The 14,875-nt window shown below is 35.3% G+C and overlaps 2 protein-coding genes across 5 annotated transcripts in view; both read left to right on the top strand.

Annotated features, from left to right (window-relative positions):
* The first annotated feature begins 389 nt into the window (after window positions 1-389).
* LOC107038513 (protein O-mannosyl-transferase 2) lies at window positions 390-9,720 on the top strand. The gene is made up of 5 exons (XM_015257659.1): window positions 390-669; window positions 758-841; window positions 2,881-3,555; window positions 6,525-7,721; window positions 9,511-9,720. Exons 1-5 carry the CDS (start codon window positions 602-604, stop codon window positions 9,614-9,616), a joined length of 2,130 nt encoding a protein of 709 aa, XP_015113145.1. The 5' UTR covers window positions 390-601; the 3' UTR covers window positions 9,617-9,720.
* A 2,004-nt stretch (window positions 9,721-11,724) lies between these two features.
* LOC107038511 (transmembrane protein 8B) overlaps window positions 11,725-14,875 on the top strand; it is a 20,565-nt gene continuing 17,414 nt past the window's right edge. The window contains exon 1 of one of the 4 annotated variants that reach the window (XM_015257655.1): window positions 11,725-12,051. The gene's annotated coding sequence lies outside the window, so the exon portion shown is untranslated. Of the gene's footprint in view, window positions 12,052-12,426; window positions 12,506-13,807; window positions 14,025-14,875 lie in introns of those variants that run through there. The other 3 variants (XM_015257658.1, XM_015257657.1, XM_015257656.1) reach the window with 3 other exon arrangements.

Here is a 14,875-nt window from a genome sequence, read left to right as displayed (position 1 = left end):
GGGAAGGTTGGGATAAAATGGACACTTTTGACTTTTTCTCAAATATTAATAACAGCTTGAAATGTTGATGAAATGCAATGCAAAGAACATTTCTTTCCCCTTGTAATGAGCCTAAACTGAGCTCAATTGATGAATTTGTTTCTGAGTTATGAGTAATTTAAAAAAAGTCCAAAGTGTCCATTTTACCCCATCCTCCCCTATATTTTTCAATAAAAACGAGAAAAAGAAAAATTATTTTTAAAAATGTGTTTTTTTTTCCTGTGTAACAAGAAAAACATCGATTTTTCAACTAATCGATGTTTTTGCCAGAAAAATCGATTCACAACATCGATGTTTTTTAAAACATCGATACAACGAAGAGCCGATTGAGAGCGGTACTTCAGGTGAGATCCACGTTTACCTTGCGGGATCAAAGAATGATAAGTCCCGTTGGTCCCGTTAGAATCTCTCTCAACATGCTTCAGACTGAAAGAGGTAAAAAGAGGCGGCCAGTGGAATGTAATTTTCCGTATCAAAAAGTCTAGGAAGCTTATCAATTAAGTACGATAACCGATAAGTATTGCCGTTTTTTTCTCATGGACTTGTGACATTAATTGTTATCATGAGTCCAAAAACTCAGCAATCTAAAGTGACTCAACGGCCGAATGGGGAATCCAGCGATGCAAATACGTGAGTGTTAATAAGAAAAATTAATCAATTAAATATTAAAAATTAAAAAATATTAAATTTCAATCAACTGTGTTGCTTTGTTCTTCAGTAATTGGTGGCTACAGTTCATGGGAATTCTTGTCCTCACTGCTGCTACAAGGTTTTACAAAGTGTCAGAGCCTGAACATGTTTGGTAAGAAATCCAAATTATGGCAAATCTATTCAAGCAAATGGATTTAGTGATCCAACTTTCAAATGATCCTGTCTGAGTCCATAAAATGACCTTCAGAAAAGGCTTTTTGGAAAAGGTATTTTTCTATAAATATGGAAGGTATTTGTCAACCAATCGACTACTCTATTTTGTAACATCTATCTCGTGTTCTTGACTTCACTATTGATTTTAACAGGTCAAACAAGTTTGGTTTGGATCAAAGAAATCGCAATTTAAAAATTACCAAAAAATAAATTGTTTCATTTAAATTTTAAAGCTCAAATATGAATAATCGATCTGTTTTCAATGACGACGAAATATTTTTAAAGCGTTTTTTTTTTTAAACTATATTAGTTTATACTATTTTAGTTTATTTTATTTTCTTTCCATTTGCGTCTTCACAATTAGCTTAATTCAATTTTATTCATCATCAAAACAAACACAAAACAAAAGTCATTCGAAATCTCATTCGGGTAATAGAAAAATCTCTCCCATGTATTCCCGAAAATTTTCAAAATCTATTTGTCCCTTCATATGGTAAAAAGATATTGGTACGTACTCCTCATTCCTATGGTTGAATTCCAATTATTATTATGAAATAGAAATGAAAAAAGAATCAGAAAGGGATAATCGGCTAGAAAATTTTTTTTTTCTTCGTTTATGTCGGCGGAAATTTCGAATCACTTTTTTTCTCCAAATATTAGAGGGATATAAATATTTAAGCGAGAAAAAAATCATAAAATGCGAAGAAAGTGGACGGACAGATCTAAAAAAATCAATTTTTCAATGTCCCCGGAAAGTTTTAAAATTGATTTTTGTCTGAATAATGGAAGAATACCCATAAATTCGATTTCTATCATTGTCTTCTGATAGAATAAATAGAATAAATGACAGAAATTGAGAATTGGAGACTAAAAATTTTATGCGATTATTATTATGTAATATTTAAGAAGAAATTATCTTCCCTCTCAGTGTAGAATTCGGTTTATTTATCGGTAGGATAAACGTGTTATTTTATTGAAATTTAATTCATATTTATTCTGAAAGGATAGGTAGGAATTGTTAGGAAATGATTATAAACTTGGATAAAAAATCCGTCGTGGTCAACTGCACTTGTGAATTCGGTTCATATAATAATTAACCGTGTCACTTTTCAATGCCGGTCACTTGCATTATACGTCAATAAATTATTACTTAATAGTTTTTTTAAATTAATTTATCAACCTACAGTGAGTTATTTACAAACGTTCGGATGAATAGTGCATGTCAGTTTGGCTTTGCCTGTTGTCTTTTTTGGATACAATAATGATTTAGTATTCTAGATTCTAATCTTGTTAGGGTAAACAGGTCAATTTCTGGACGATTTCAACTGGCATTGAATATGCCATAAATAAAATGAAAATTGTATTGATTATTTCACCTTTCAATAATATTACTCGTGTATAATCATGTGATCAATCATTTTTTTCTATTGATCAACATTTAATAAATAAACAAAATATGGCCCAGTCGTCCAGATATTAGGGGTTTCGGCTGCATTCAACTATTTCGTAATATAATTATTCTTTGTTTTGTTATTTTCACTTCAAACCATTTTTTTTCTGCTAATTAAAACATTCTTGAAGGTATGGATGGCATCATATTCCCATTTAAGTGATTCTTTTATTTTAGATCCTACCAAGAAAGTCGCATTTTCCTTAACCGTCCAGCAATAGACCTTTTCATCTCGAGAGTCACTAGATTTTCGAACACTTTTTTACAATGTTAATTCCCCTAGGAGTTTCGAACACTTTTCGTTTCGGACGAATTTACGTATAAATCCTCATTTTCGAGGGCTCAATGATCTATCATCGTAAATGTAAATATTTATCAGAATTTTCACTATTTTCCTGGAGATTTTTTAGTTTGACCAACGGAATAAATATTTTGATAAATGCATGTACAAGTTTAATTGATTCTAGCCTTTTGGGAATATTACTTGATAATATTAAATAATTTTGGGTTATAACATTTCATTTCAGCTGGGATGAAACCCATTTTGGGAAGATGGGAAGTTGGTACATAAATCGAACTTTCTTCTTCGACGTACATCCACCCCTTGGCAAGATGCTTATAGCTCTATCAGGGTATCTGACAGGCTACGACGGCAGATTTCCATTTGAAAAGCCAGGAGATAAATTTGAGGATACTAAGTATCTCGGTATGAGAATATTCTGCACGTTCTTGGGTGCTACAATAGTACCACTTGCCTATTTGATTGTCTGGGACCTTACAAAATCTACAAGGGCATCTGTACTCTCAGCAATGTTCATCCTTCTCGACGTTGGATTATTAACATTAAATAGGTACATTCTCCTGGATCCAATTCTTCTCTGCTTCATGATGTGTGCGACTTGGGGGATGGCGAGAGTCGGTGCTCACAGGGATCGAGCGTTCACTAGGCCCTGGTGGGGCTGGCTGATCTTCACTGGAGTCTCTCTCGCTTGCACCATTAGCGTAAAATTCGTGGGACTTTTTGTGGTTCTCCTCGTTGGTCTTTTCACCATTTATGAACTGTGGAGGGAACTTGGAGACTTATCGAAACCTGTTATCAACGTTGGGAAACATTTAATCGCCAGGGCTGTTTGTCTGATTGTACTACCGATTATTCTGTACATGGTGTTCTTCTATATTCATCTGACAGTGTTGAATAAAAGGTGAGAATGAAAAATAAGTTGATATCTCGATTTTTGCACAAGCTAGCGTGATTACAAAGTTTTTTTATGGAACAGCAGAACAACGGGAATTTCTCGAAAACTTTGTATGAACGGGTAGATATTTTTTTTTTGATTGATTTAGATAGAAAGCATAGAAACGAATATTTCGAAAAAAAAGGTGAAATCGGTTGCGTAGTTGTGAAGATATTGCATATAAAAGGTTTTCTCAAAAAGTCGAATATTTCCGAAACTACTGATGCGATTGAACCCATCTTCATTACGAATCGTTGTTATCATGAGAGAAAGATTCTGTTCAAATTTCAAGTTGATATCTCGATTTTTACACAAGCTAGAGTGACTACAAAGTTTTTTTATGAAAAAAAAACCCGAAAACAGGAATATCCCGAAAACTTTGTATGAACGGGTGTATATATTTTGATTGATTTAGATAGAAGGCATCGAAACGAATATTTTGATAACGAAACGGATCCTAAATTTTGCACAGAGTTAGTCTTCATTAACACTTATAATCTGACAAAATTTTAGATTTTGAGAATTACTTTAATTACTTTATGTCGCGCCGTGCAATAAGTCGAGTTTATCGCACGCTGCGCTTTGCGCAGCCTGCTCGAAACTCGACTTCTGCACGACTTGACATAAAATATTATAGAGCACTCGGTAATAGTATATTGTGTCATCAGGACCGTAGACGGAGGTTTGCGATGAGTGCTGCTAACTCACACGAATCGCAAACCGACGTCACGGTCCGTATGACACATACTATTTTTTGTCATGAAGGCCCGTTGAAGGTGAGGGGGAGGGGAAGGGGAGGGGGCGCAGAAGCGGGGTCCAGGGGCCGCAGGCCCCGGGGGGGGGGGGTGGGGGGGGCGAAGCCCCCCCCACTGTAGAAAAACGAAATGACAAGTGAAGAGAAAATATTGAAGAAAAAGAGATGCAAAATCCTAAATTGAGATTCGAAAGAACGAATGCAAAAGTTGTAATTCACGGAGTCTGTCAAAAACATTCAAAAAACATCTAGATGAGAATGGAAATCTTCCTCCTCCTGAAATGGAAATTGCAACAAATTGAAAGAATAAAAAGAAGGATTAATCATTTTTCTAAATTTATTCTCATGAGAAAATCAACGTGTGAACATCTACAGTTTACAACTTTTCTTTTTCATCGTTCCTCTTCTTCTCACAACATACTCAAATTTTTCATCACATTTTAATAGAAATATATATATAATCTATTCAAAATAGATATATAACGAGAAAGTGAATATAATCTCTTTATTAAACTAATATTTTGACAATATAACCCTCAAGTTACGACTGACTCCCTAGCAACGGAATAACAACTCCTGATGTCATCGGCAATGACGGTGGCGCATCGTATTAGTGGTGAACGATCCGCCGAGTTTTCAAGCAAGTGACAGCGATAACCGCACACTTCATGTTGTATTCCTACGAAGGTTTTGTGGGTTGCCCATCTAGAAACTGTATGTTTTTATTGTCCAAGGGCTGCTAACTCGAGTTAACCATACCTGTGCTTCGTTTAACAGACCTGGTCTGTTAAACGCCATTTAGCTTCCCTCAAGACAGCTATAGTAGGCGCTACCTAACGGGCCTGAATGACGAAAACGAAATTTGTGCCCTTGTACTCTAATGTACTATAAGGCCCTGGTCTATTATCTGTTGAACGTTATCTAAATTGATTTTTTTCGTTCGATTTTTATCTCGACATTTCAACTCGATGCCCCGTCACTCAGGGACACCCAAAAATTCTGAATATAGATTGCTAAGAAAGTAAAAACAATTCTGAACATTTTGAAAGAGCGTTTTTTATTAATATTGAGGAATTGTTTCAATAGAGGAGACAGGAATAATGTGTAATTATCGTGACAAATGGTGGTCTGTCAATCGCCACCAGGGGGAGGAAAAACGACATAATAAATCCTTTGGCACACCGCAATAAGCCGATTGTACAAAAAAAGGCTCTTTGAAAAAATTTGAAACATTTTTAAGAATTTTTTGATCACACTTTTACGATGAATTACTAATCACTTACGCCAATCTCCTGGATTGATAATTGTACTGGCTATCAGCTGTCACTTTTATCGGGAATTGAAAACATAGGAATTTTACAATTTTCCATTGAGACGATTGGTGTAAGTGATTAGTTACACCAATCAGTTCATCGTAAAAATGTGATGAAAAAATTCTTTAAAATATTGAAAAAGTCTTTTTTGTCGTGGATAACAATTCCGAGACCCGTTTAAGATGTTATTTGGAGTGGGAAATAATCCAAATGATTATTGTAAACACACTCAAAACTAGATAAATTCATTAGAAAAAAATTTTTCCTAAAAAAAATTTTGACGTTTTTCTTCACTGGTTCCGAAAATATCCGCTGAATAATCAGCAAGCCCCTTTCTTGTCAACTAATTTCCCGTTCGTTAACATTACAACAATTTCATAATAGGGAACTTGCACGAAACTCAATCCTTTTTAATTCCCCTATTCACACATTCCTCGTAAGATGAAAAGCTAAACGGCGAAAATTATGGAGAAATATTGCCTACATTGTCTCATGATAATTAATTGAAAATCAGTCGTTTTCGAGGCCAATTTTTTGATCAACACGTCATAAAGACGGTACCGTTTGGTCGAAAGAGAAGAGAGTGGGGAGTTGTCGTCCTCCATTGGCCGAGGCGCACTTCAAGATTGAGTTAGGTCGGCTAGAGCCATTCTGTGATTGGTCAAGCGCTCGACCGCTGTGTGACGTGAGCGATCTCAAAACGTTTGAAATCTTCAACTTTTAATAATTAATTATGCATTAATGAGCAATATTTTACACGTTTGTGACTGAAAAATGAATTATTCCGATCTCAAACTTGAGATTATGAAATTGAAAAAAATTCATGCAAGTTCCCTATTGGGTTATAATAATCCCGAACATATTTCCAGTGGCAGTGGCGATGGTTTTTACTCTTCAGAATTCCAGTCCCTTCTCCAAGGAAACTCGCTTCACAACGCAACAATGCCTCGTGAGCTCTCCTACGGAGCCACCATCACCCTGAAAAATCACCGTACAGGAGGAGGCTACCTCCACTCTCACTGGCACCTCTACCCCGAGGGAGCCGGTGCCCGTCAGCAGCAGATCACCACTTATTCTCACAAGGACGACAACAATTTCTGGCTCGTAAAAAAATTTGACACCGAAGAAATACCCCCAGAGCCAGAACTCGTCAAACATGGGGATCTCATCCGTCTCGAGCACACCATCACCTCCAGAAACCTTCACTCCCACAAAGAAACTGCTCCGATCTCCAAAAAACATTACCAAGTGACAGGATACGGAGAGAACGGAGTTGGAGACGCCAACGACGTCTGGAAGGTTGTCATTGAAAACGGAAAGGAAGGAGACGTGGTTCAAACAGTCACAAGTAAATTGAAGTTCGTGCATTACCTTCATCACTGTGTATTGACCTGTAGTGGCAAGACTCTGCCCAAGTGGGGATACAGCCAGCAGGAAGTCTCTTGCAATCCCAACATGAGAGACAAGAATGCTCTATGGAATATTGAGGACAACAGATACTCGAAATTACCAAACGTCAGTTTTCAAGTGTATGCCCCAGGATTTCTAGCAAGATTCTTGGAGTCACATGCTGTTATGCTCCAAGGGAACTCGGATCTTAAAGTTAAAGAGGGAGAGGTGACCTCCAGGCCCTGGCAGTGGCCGATCAATTACAGAGGACAGTTTTTTTCTGGCAGTGATCATAGAATTTATCTACTTGGTAATCCTGTCATTTGGTGGGGGAATATTGTTTTCCTTTTTTTGTTTATTGTCATCTATGTTTGGACCTCTGTGAGAGAGCAGAGGGGGTGCGAGGAGGTGGAGAATGTTTCTGAAGAGAAAGAGAAACTTACGACTGCTGGGATGTGGCTGTTCATCGGGTGGATGCTGCATTATCTGCCATTCTGGGCGATGGGACGTGTTCTGTACTTCCATCACTACTTTCCTGCGTTGCTATATAATTCTATGCTCACTGGGATCACCTTGAATTTCATCCTTGATAGTCTATTTTTTGTGTTTCCGGGGAGAGTGGCGAATGTCGTTTATCATGTGGTGCTGGGCAGCGTTCTGTCGTTCACCGTCTACAGGTAATATTCTTTCGAGTAATTTGAATAGTTAGGCCGACTGGTTTCAGTATGCAACAGCGGCCACAAATATTATAATTCCCTTTTATTTTATTTTCGTAGAGGACAGTGGGGCAAAATGAAACAGTCCAAAAATGACTGTTTTACGCAATTCGAGCAACCAAAATTTTGTTATCGACTATTTTTTTCATCAACTTTTCTTTATCAACTTTTGCATGTTTTTTTATGTTATATTTTTTTATGTTATATCGACCCATTATGATCCAAAAAGTTCAAACATGCAATGTTTAGACTGTGCCCGTACGTACGTGTGTGCTAACGTTTTTCTTCAATTGTTTGCTAATGAATGGATGGAATTGATTTTTTTTTCAAATACAGGTATTATTGAGCCCCATTGGACGCCATTAATTAAAATTTAATTCATGGATTGTTTTTTTTAATTTTTTGAATTTTTTCGAAAATTGGTTGTCCCACGATATCTAAAAAAATGTTTTGAATTGATTGACTGATGGTTTAAGAAATTTTTTTGGATGTCCTTTTGACCGAGTTCGAAGATGAAGGCAATAGCAGTAAATAATATTTTGATTTATTTTAAAATTTTCAAAAATTTTGTATTTTTCGAAAATTAAAATTCCGAAGATATTTTTGAATATCATGCTTCAAATGAATTCAATCATAGCTTAAAATGTTTGCATTAATGCCATTAAGTCGGAGTTGAAAGATGATTACGACAGCTATATCGGTTTATTTGATTTTTATGATGATTGTTGAAAATTTCGAATTTTTCATGAATTTCCCTGACAGTGAGCTTTCTGATGGTTTCTTCAAATGTGATGTTTCAAATTTATACAAGTATATGTGAATAAAATTTTTCTATCAACATTTTATCGAAGGGCTGAGGGGAGAGATAGAACTGTAAAAAAGACAATCGGTTGTATAGAAGAAAAGGGATAATAATAATAATGATGCTGATAACATTCAATTGAGTTGAAAATTTGACAAAATTAAGGAAAAGGAAATCTTCTTCAATTTATTAAAATAAAATAAACACTGAATTATACATGATAGAAGGAAATGATGTGCAAAATAACAATTCGCATATTGATAATTTATTATCAAAAATAACTATATCGCATACAATACAAGCGCAATTTGCCACTTGTTTAAATTCACATATTATTCTTGAATTTTCATATTGTGGGCCTTTCTGGGGTTCATACCAGCTGTGTCCATGTCGCGAACCCTGGATTTACGCCTTACCACTGTTTTGAATTTAATTCAATACCTTAAACTAATGAAAATTAAGTTTTGCCTTATGGAGGGAGATGCCGAATGGGGCGTACCCTGTATCTACGTGAGCATCCATAATAATTATAAGATGATTCAAAGCGGCTTACATTCATTAGTGGTTACCCAGCCACAATTTTGACAATAATTTATTAGGTGTCGTGGTTGTATGCTGAAACCGGCTGACTTTATGTAGTTTATTATTATTTAAGAATGTTGAGATCAATTATTTGGGAATATCGAAGGAAATATCTAAGGACCTGAGGGTGGAGGGATAATCCAACTTGAAAAGCAACATCCCTGAAAGGTTTCTGTGAAAAATTGTGCATCTTAAAAATGGTGTTGCAAAATTTTCCCAAAGAATTATTAATTAATGAGATAATTAGTGATTATCCATAGAAAATTAGAGTTGGTTTCCCTCGAAATTTTCACTCAAAATTTCTCGCTTCGTCGATAATCGTCTACTGAACGGACATTCCATATAGAATTTCTTTCATGCTTGCAGTTTTTACCTATTTGCACCGTTGGCTTATGGAATGGACGGTCCGTCTGCCTCAGATCCAGAGAGTCCACTTCATGCATTAAAATGGCTTGAATCCTGGGAGTTTTAAATACTACTCAACAAGCGGAAAAAATGACTAAAAAGAGAAAACAGAGTGATATTTTAAATATTTTATTACTGTTAATAAATCCTATTTTTTATTGACCAAGAAAATTATCATATTGTTTCCATCTTCAATCGACCTTGAAGTCACGCAATACCTCCACATAGAACCTTGCAAATAAAATTCAGAGGCTAATGGGTGAAACGGTTTAAGGTGATACGTCGATGAAATTTAAAATTCTTCACTGGGTTTATGGTATATGTCGGAATATGGAAACAACTGGAGATTATAGTTTTTTTTTCTTAATGTTCATTACACTCCAAAGAATAAAGTCAAGTATCCGTTTTACTTTATTCGCAATAGATCATAAACAAATGCATTTTGAATTTCATAAATTTTCTTTTAAGGCCCTGGTGGATTATCTTGCAGACGTGATCTTGGTTGCTTTTTTTATTTTGATAATCTGAAATGTTCTTCAATTACCATTCAGTTTTACATAGCCCTAGAGTCTCCAAAAATTATGATTGTACAATCAAAAAAATGTTGAACAAAAACTGAACATTTTCCAAGACGGTTTTTCAATAATATTGGGAAATAAGCCCAATAGGGAGGAAATTGTAAATTAATAATTTGATGTATCTACTGGCTGTTAGGTCGTTAGTTACTATGATAAATTATCCATTCACTATTTCCTCCCTATCGGACTTATTTTGTAATCTTTATTAAAAACGTTCTTTGACAATGTTCAGTTTTTTTTTCTACTTTTTTTGATTGTAGAATCATAATTTTTAGGGACTCCTGCGTGATCAAATCCAATGGAAATTATGAGATATTTTACATTATGGAGATGAAAAAACAATCGAAATAACGTTCGGAAGATAATCCACCCCGGCCTTAAAAACCCGTCTTTTTGCTTTAATCTGCCATTTTTTTGTTCATAAAAATTAGATTACGCATGATTACAATGTTCAATTACTAAATACAATGAATTTTTAGTCCACTCCAGAGACGCGAAAAATTTATGAAATTCCAAATTCGTTTATTCATGATCTATTGCGAATAAAGTAAAACGGATACTCAACTTTATTCTTTGAAGTGTAACGAACATTTTGAAAAGAAAAAAGCTAAAATCGTATGAAAATTATGGCGCAAGGAGAATTTGAAGGCAAAAACCGAAAAAAATGAAGTTTTCCGTGGTAATACGGTGCAAAATCTACCAGGTCCGCGATTTTCCATAGTTATTCCCATATTTCGTCATATATTACAAACTGTTCAATAGGGAACTTGCATGAAGCTCAATTCTTTCTAATTTCCCTATTGACACATTCCTCGTAACATATGGATAGCTAAACGACGAAAATTACGGAGAAATATTATCTAAATGTCTTACGATAATTAATTGAAAATCAGTCGTTTTCGAGGCCAATTTTCCGGTCATGACGTCGCGAAGACGGTCAGGTAACGCTTCATTGGTCGAAAAAGAAGAGAGTGGAGAGTGTCGTCCTCCATTGGCTGAGGCGCACCTCAAGATTGGGTTAGGTCGGCTCGAGCCATTCTGTGATTGGTCAAGCGTTCGACCGTCTTTGTGACGTCATTAGCGATCTCAAAGCATTTGAAATATTTTACTTTTAACAATTAATTATTAATTAATGAGCAATATTTCAAACGTTTGCATATGAAAAATACATTATTCAGTTCTCAAACGTGAGATTAGAAAATTGAAAAAAACTTCATGCAAGTTCCCTATCGGTCCCAAGGCCCAGTGAAGACTTTTAAATTTCACAATTTCATAATTTTTGAGTTTTCCCAAAAAAGCTGCATTTTTTTACTTGAAACGTTCTACTTCTTTGCCACTGGATTTAATTTCTATCGTCAGAAAATCTCTTCCACAGGGAGTTTCATAATCTACGAAAAAGGTCAATTGATTTTTTTTTTCAAATCTTATCGAAATAATTTCGCATTTAATCACAGTGATGTGAAACATTGATTTGCTCTGTTCTGACCCGCTCTATTACTTCCACACTGAACTATGTATATAGATAGTCATAAACGCTGAAACCGCGCAGGTGCCGAGAAACAGCTGGTAAACTCTACCTATTTGTTGACAAAATTAGTCAACTCCAGATCGTTGTGCCCATCATCATCAATATAACTTTGACCGATAAATCACATTTGGAATAAATAAAAGGATATCTAATCGAAAATGGATAAACCTCTGTTATCAAAAAGCCGACGAAAACTCAACGCCTTTTTTTCACTTCTGAATTTATATTAAACTAGTGAAAAAAATCCTACAATTGCAGCCAATTCGATTTTCTCCAGAATAGTCGCCAATTCGGTACGAAATTACACCGCCACGATCAATATCACAAGGGAGACAAATTGGAGGATCAAAATTTATCACTTCAACGATATTTAACTATCTCACCTTCAGGATTGACGTAAGCATCCTCGAAATTTTGTGCATTAATAATTATTTGCTGCGATTAATCATTCGGGAGCGAAATTTTCAAGAAAGAACCCGCCATATAAAGATCTCATATATTTCAAATATTTCACTGCGACATTCACTAAATTTAATTTACGCATTGATAAGAATATTGACAGAAACGTACGGGATGGGAAATTGAAAACATTTTATAAACTCGTTTTGATCCGCTCGGCGCATAACATTTTCTAAATCATAAGAGAGAATGCCAGTGGTGGAGTTTTCATTCATCTTGATTTGTAGGATTTCCTACTCTTCATGGGTTAGCCTTCAAAATAGCTCGTACATGTGAAGTTGTACATGTGTGAATCATGTAAGTGACACAATGGACCGCGTCAGCGATGCGACAAAAGTTTTAACTCGGATCGGTGTGAGCATCAGTCGCGATACGGACTAATAATCAAAATGTGAGAGACGGTCGAACACTTACAATCCCTATCTATCAGTTGTTTCATTACTTTATTGAAATTTCGCTGTATTCTTTAACGAAATTCGTCCCCATCACTATTAAAAACAAGCAGCATGACAGAAGCCATTTGAGAGATTACATATGACTGCTACTCTCCACGTTTTTTTTTTCTCCTATCTTCATTTCTACCAATTTCATTGATAGTACGCTTCCGAATGGATCTCAATGTATGTTTTCAAAAAATGAAGGTATAAGGATCACCATTTTTTGAAAATATTAAGGCCAATCCCACTCATACTTCGTGACAAAAATTGAATTTTTTTTCCTCAAGAATTTTGAGTGAATTGTTCCATCTCAAAAACTATCAAATATATCGACCTAAAATTTGATATAGGAATGTTCCTTGACAATTCTAACTAGAAGCCAAACTTGCAAAAGGTTTCCCTGACTTTTACCCATGTCATAGTGCACAAAAGTGAATTCCAACCAAAAATACAAAAACGACGATATCCCGAAAAATTTCAATGAGGTGGTACCCATTTTTGTTGGATCTAGACAGATGACATCAAAACGCACATTTTGAAAAGAAAAAAATTATAATCGGACCAATAGTTTTTGAGATATTAAGCAAAAGAGTTTCAGATACAAAGTTGAATATCTCCGAAACTACTGGTCCGATTTCATTCATCCAGAATCTCAAACTTTGTTACCATAAGACCTAGAATCATACCAAGTTTCAAGTTTCTCTCTCGATTATTTTTTAAGTTATCATGCGAACTAGCAATTTCAGTGAAAAAATGGAAAAACGAGAATAAAACTATATTGCTCACGGTGGAATGGTCTTTTGACAATCCAATTAAATAGGTGTCATCATGACGAGTATTTTGAGAAAAAAAAATCGAATCGGTCGAATGGTTCAGGAGATATTGGCAAAAAACGATTTTCGAAGAATCGCTACATCTCAGGGACCGCTCAACCGATCGAGCTGAAATGGAGCACAAATGTGAGTCTCAGTAGTACCAATTAGTAATCAGAATGGATACATCTAACGATGAGAAAAAGAATTGATCATACTCATTATCACTTCTCCATGGATTCAACAAAACATTCGTTACTACAATCGTGTCAAGGTTTCGTTGCGGGATTATTCTGTGTTATCAGATTTAAAATAAAAAATTTTCACGATACATTGAACGTTTCGACGAAAATGACGCGAATATGGTTGTAGTGAGTGTGTTATCACTTGGGACTGCCACTGCGTTAGAATGCCCGGAGACTAGTCGTTAATCTTGAGCGACATGTGATAGCAAGCGGTGGAGGTGTGATTTACGGGATGTATAACTCATCATTTTCGCACCTAGATGAGATCAAGGTTTTTCGTTATATTCATTATAAATTCCTTTCTGTATACGCATCTATCCACGTAACAGCAACATTCTAGTCAATATAATGATTGCTCGGAATTATTCACTAACGTACTTTGTAAAAAAGTGTTCACGTATTTCAAACCTTCCTTGGTAAGTGCTGAATTATCTCGCTAAGGAGTGATTTTTGTTGATTTTTTAAAATCACCTATTTTTGCCGGATACCCCTGAATCCACGCACGAAAAATTTTTATAAAAAAACCTATCGAATTCGTTCGAAAATTCTATTGAATTTCTATTAAACTTTTTATTAGTTTTTGGCTGATTCTACTGACATGTTCAATAGAAAACATTCAACAGAAAAAGTCAACAGAATTTGATTTTTCTATATAACTTATTCTTTTCATATATTTTCTATAGAATTTGCTCGACTCAAATTTTCCAATTTTTGCTTCCGAATGGAAGCATTGTAATCACTTTTTTTTCGATTCTCCAATTTTGCATGAATATGACTCAGGGTGGTCTGAAACGCCGACATTTGATATTTTTAGCCGATGTCCGTATGTATGTGTGTGCGTGTGTATGTATGTGTGTGTGTTCGTCCAGAAACATGTTAATAACTCCAAGACTATTCCCGCGAAAGGGCTGAAATTCTGGCTCATGATAGGTTTTGATGACATACAAATTTGTGCAAAATTTCAGCTTGATCGGTTGGATGGTTCCTGAGATATGGCGTTTTCTCAAAAATCGTTTTTTGTGAATATCTGCTAAACGACTCGATCGATTTCAATAATTTTTTCCCAGAATATGTATAACCATGATATCTATCTGATTACATCAAAACTTGATCGACCCAACACCGGAAACAGAGTTTTTTTTCATTTTTTCATTTTTTTCATGAAATCGCTCGTTACCACGATAACTCAAAAAATAATTGCGATAGAAACTTGAAATTTTGTACGATTATATGGCTAATGGTAACAATGATTGGTATTGTTGATGGG

Source organism: Diachasma alloeum, unplaced genomic scaffold (genome assembly GCF_001412515.2).
Source record: "Diachasma alloeum isolate Michigan unplaced genomic scaffold, Dall2.0 Dall_scaffold_00284, whole genome shotgun sequence".
Lineage (NCBI taxonomy): Eukaryota > Metazoa > Arthropoda > Insecta > Hymenoptera > Braconidae > Diachasma > Diachasma alloeum.
This window is presented reverse-complemented; position numbering and strand designations above follow the sequence as displayed.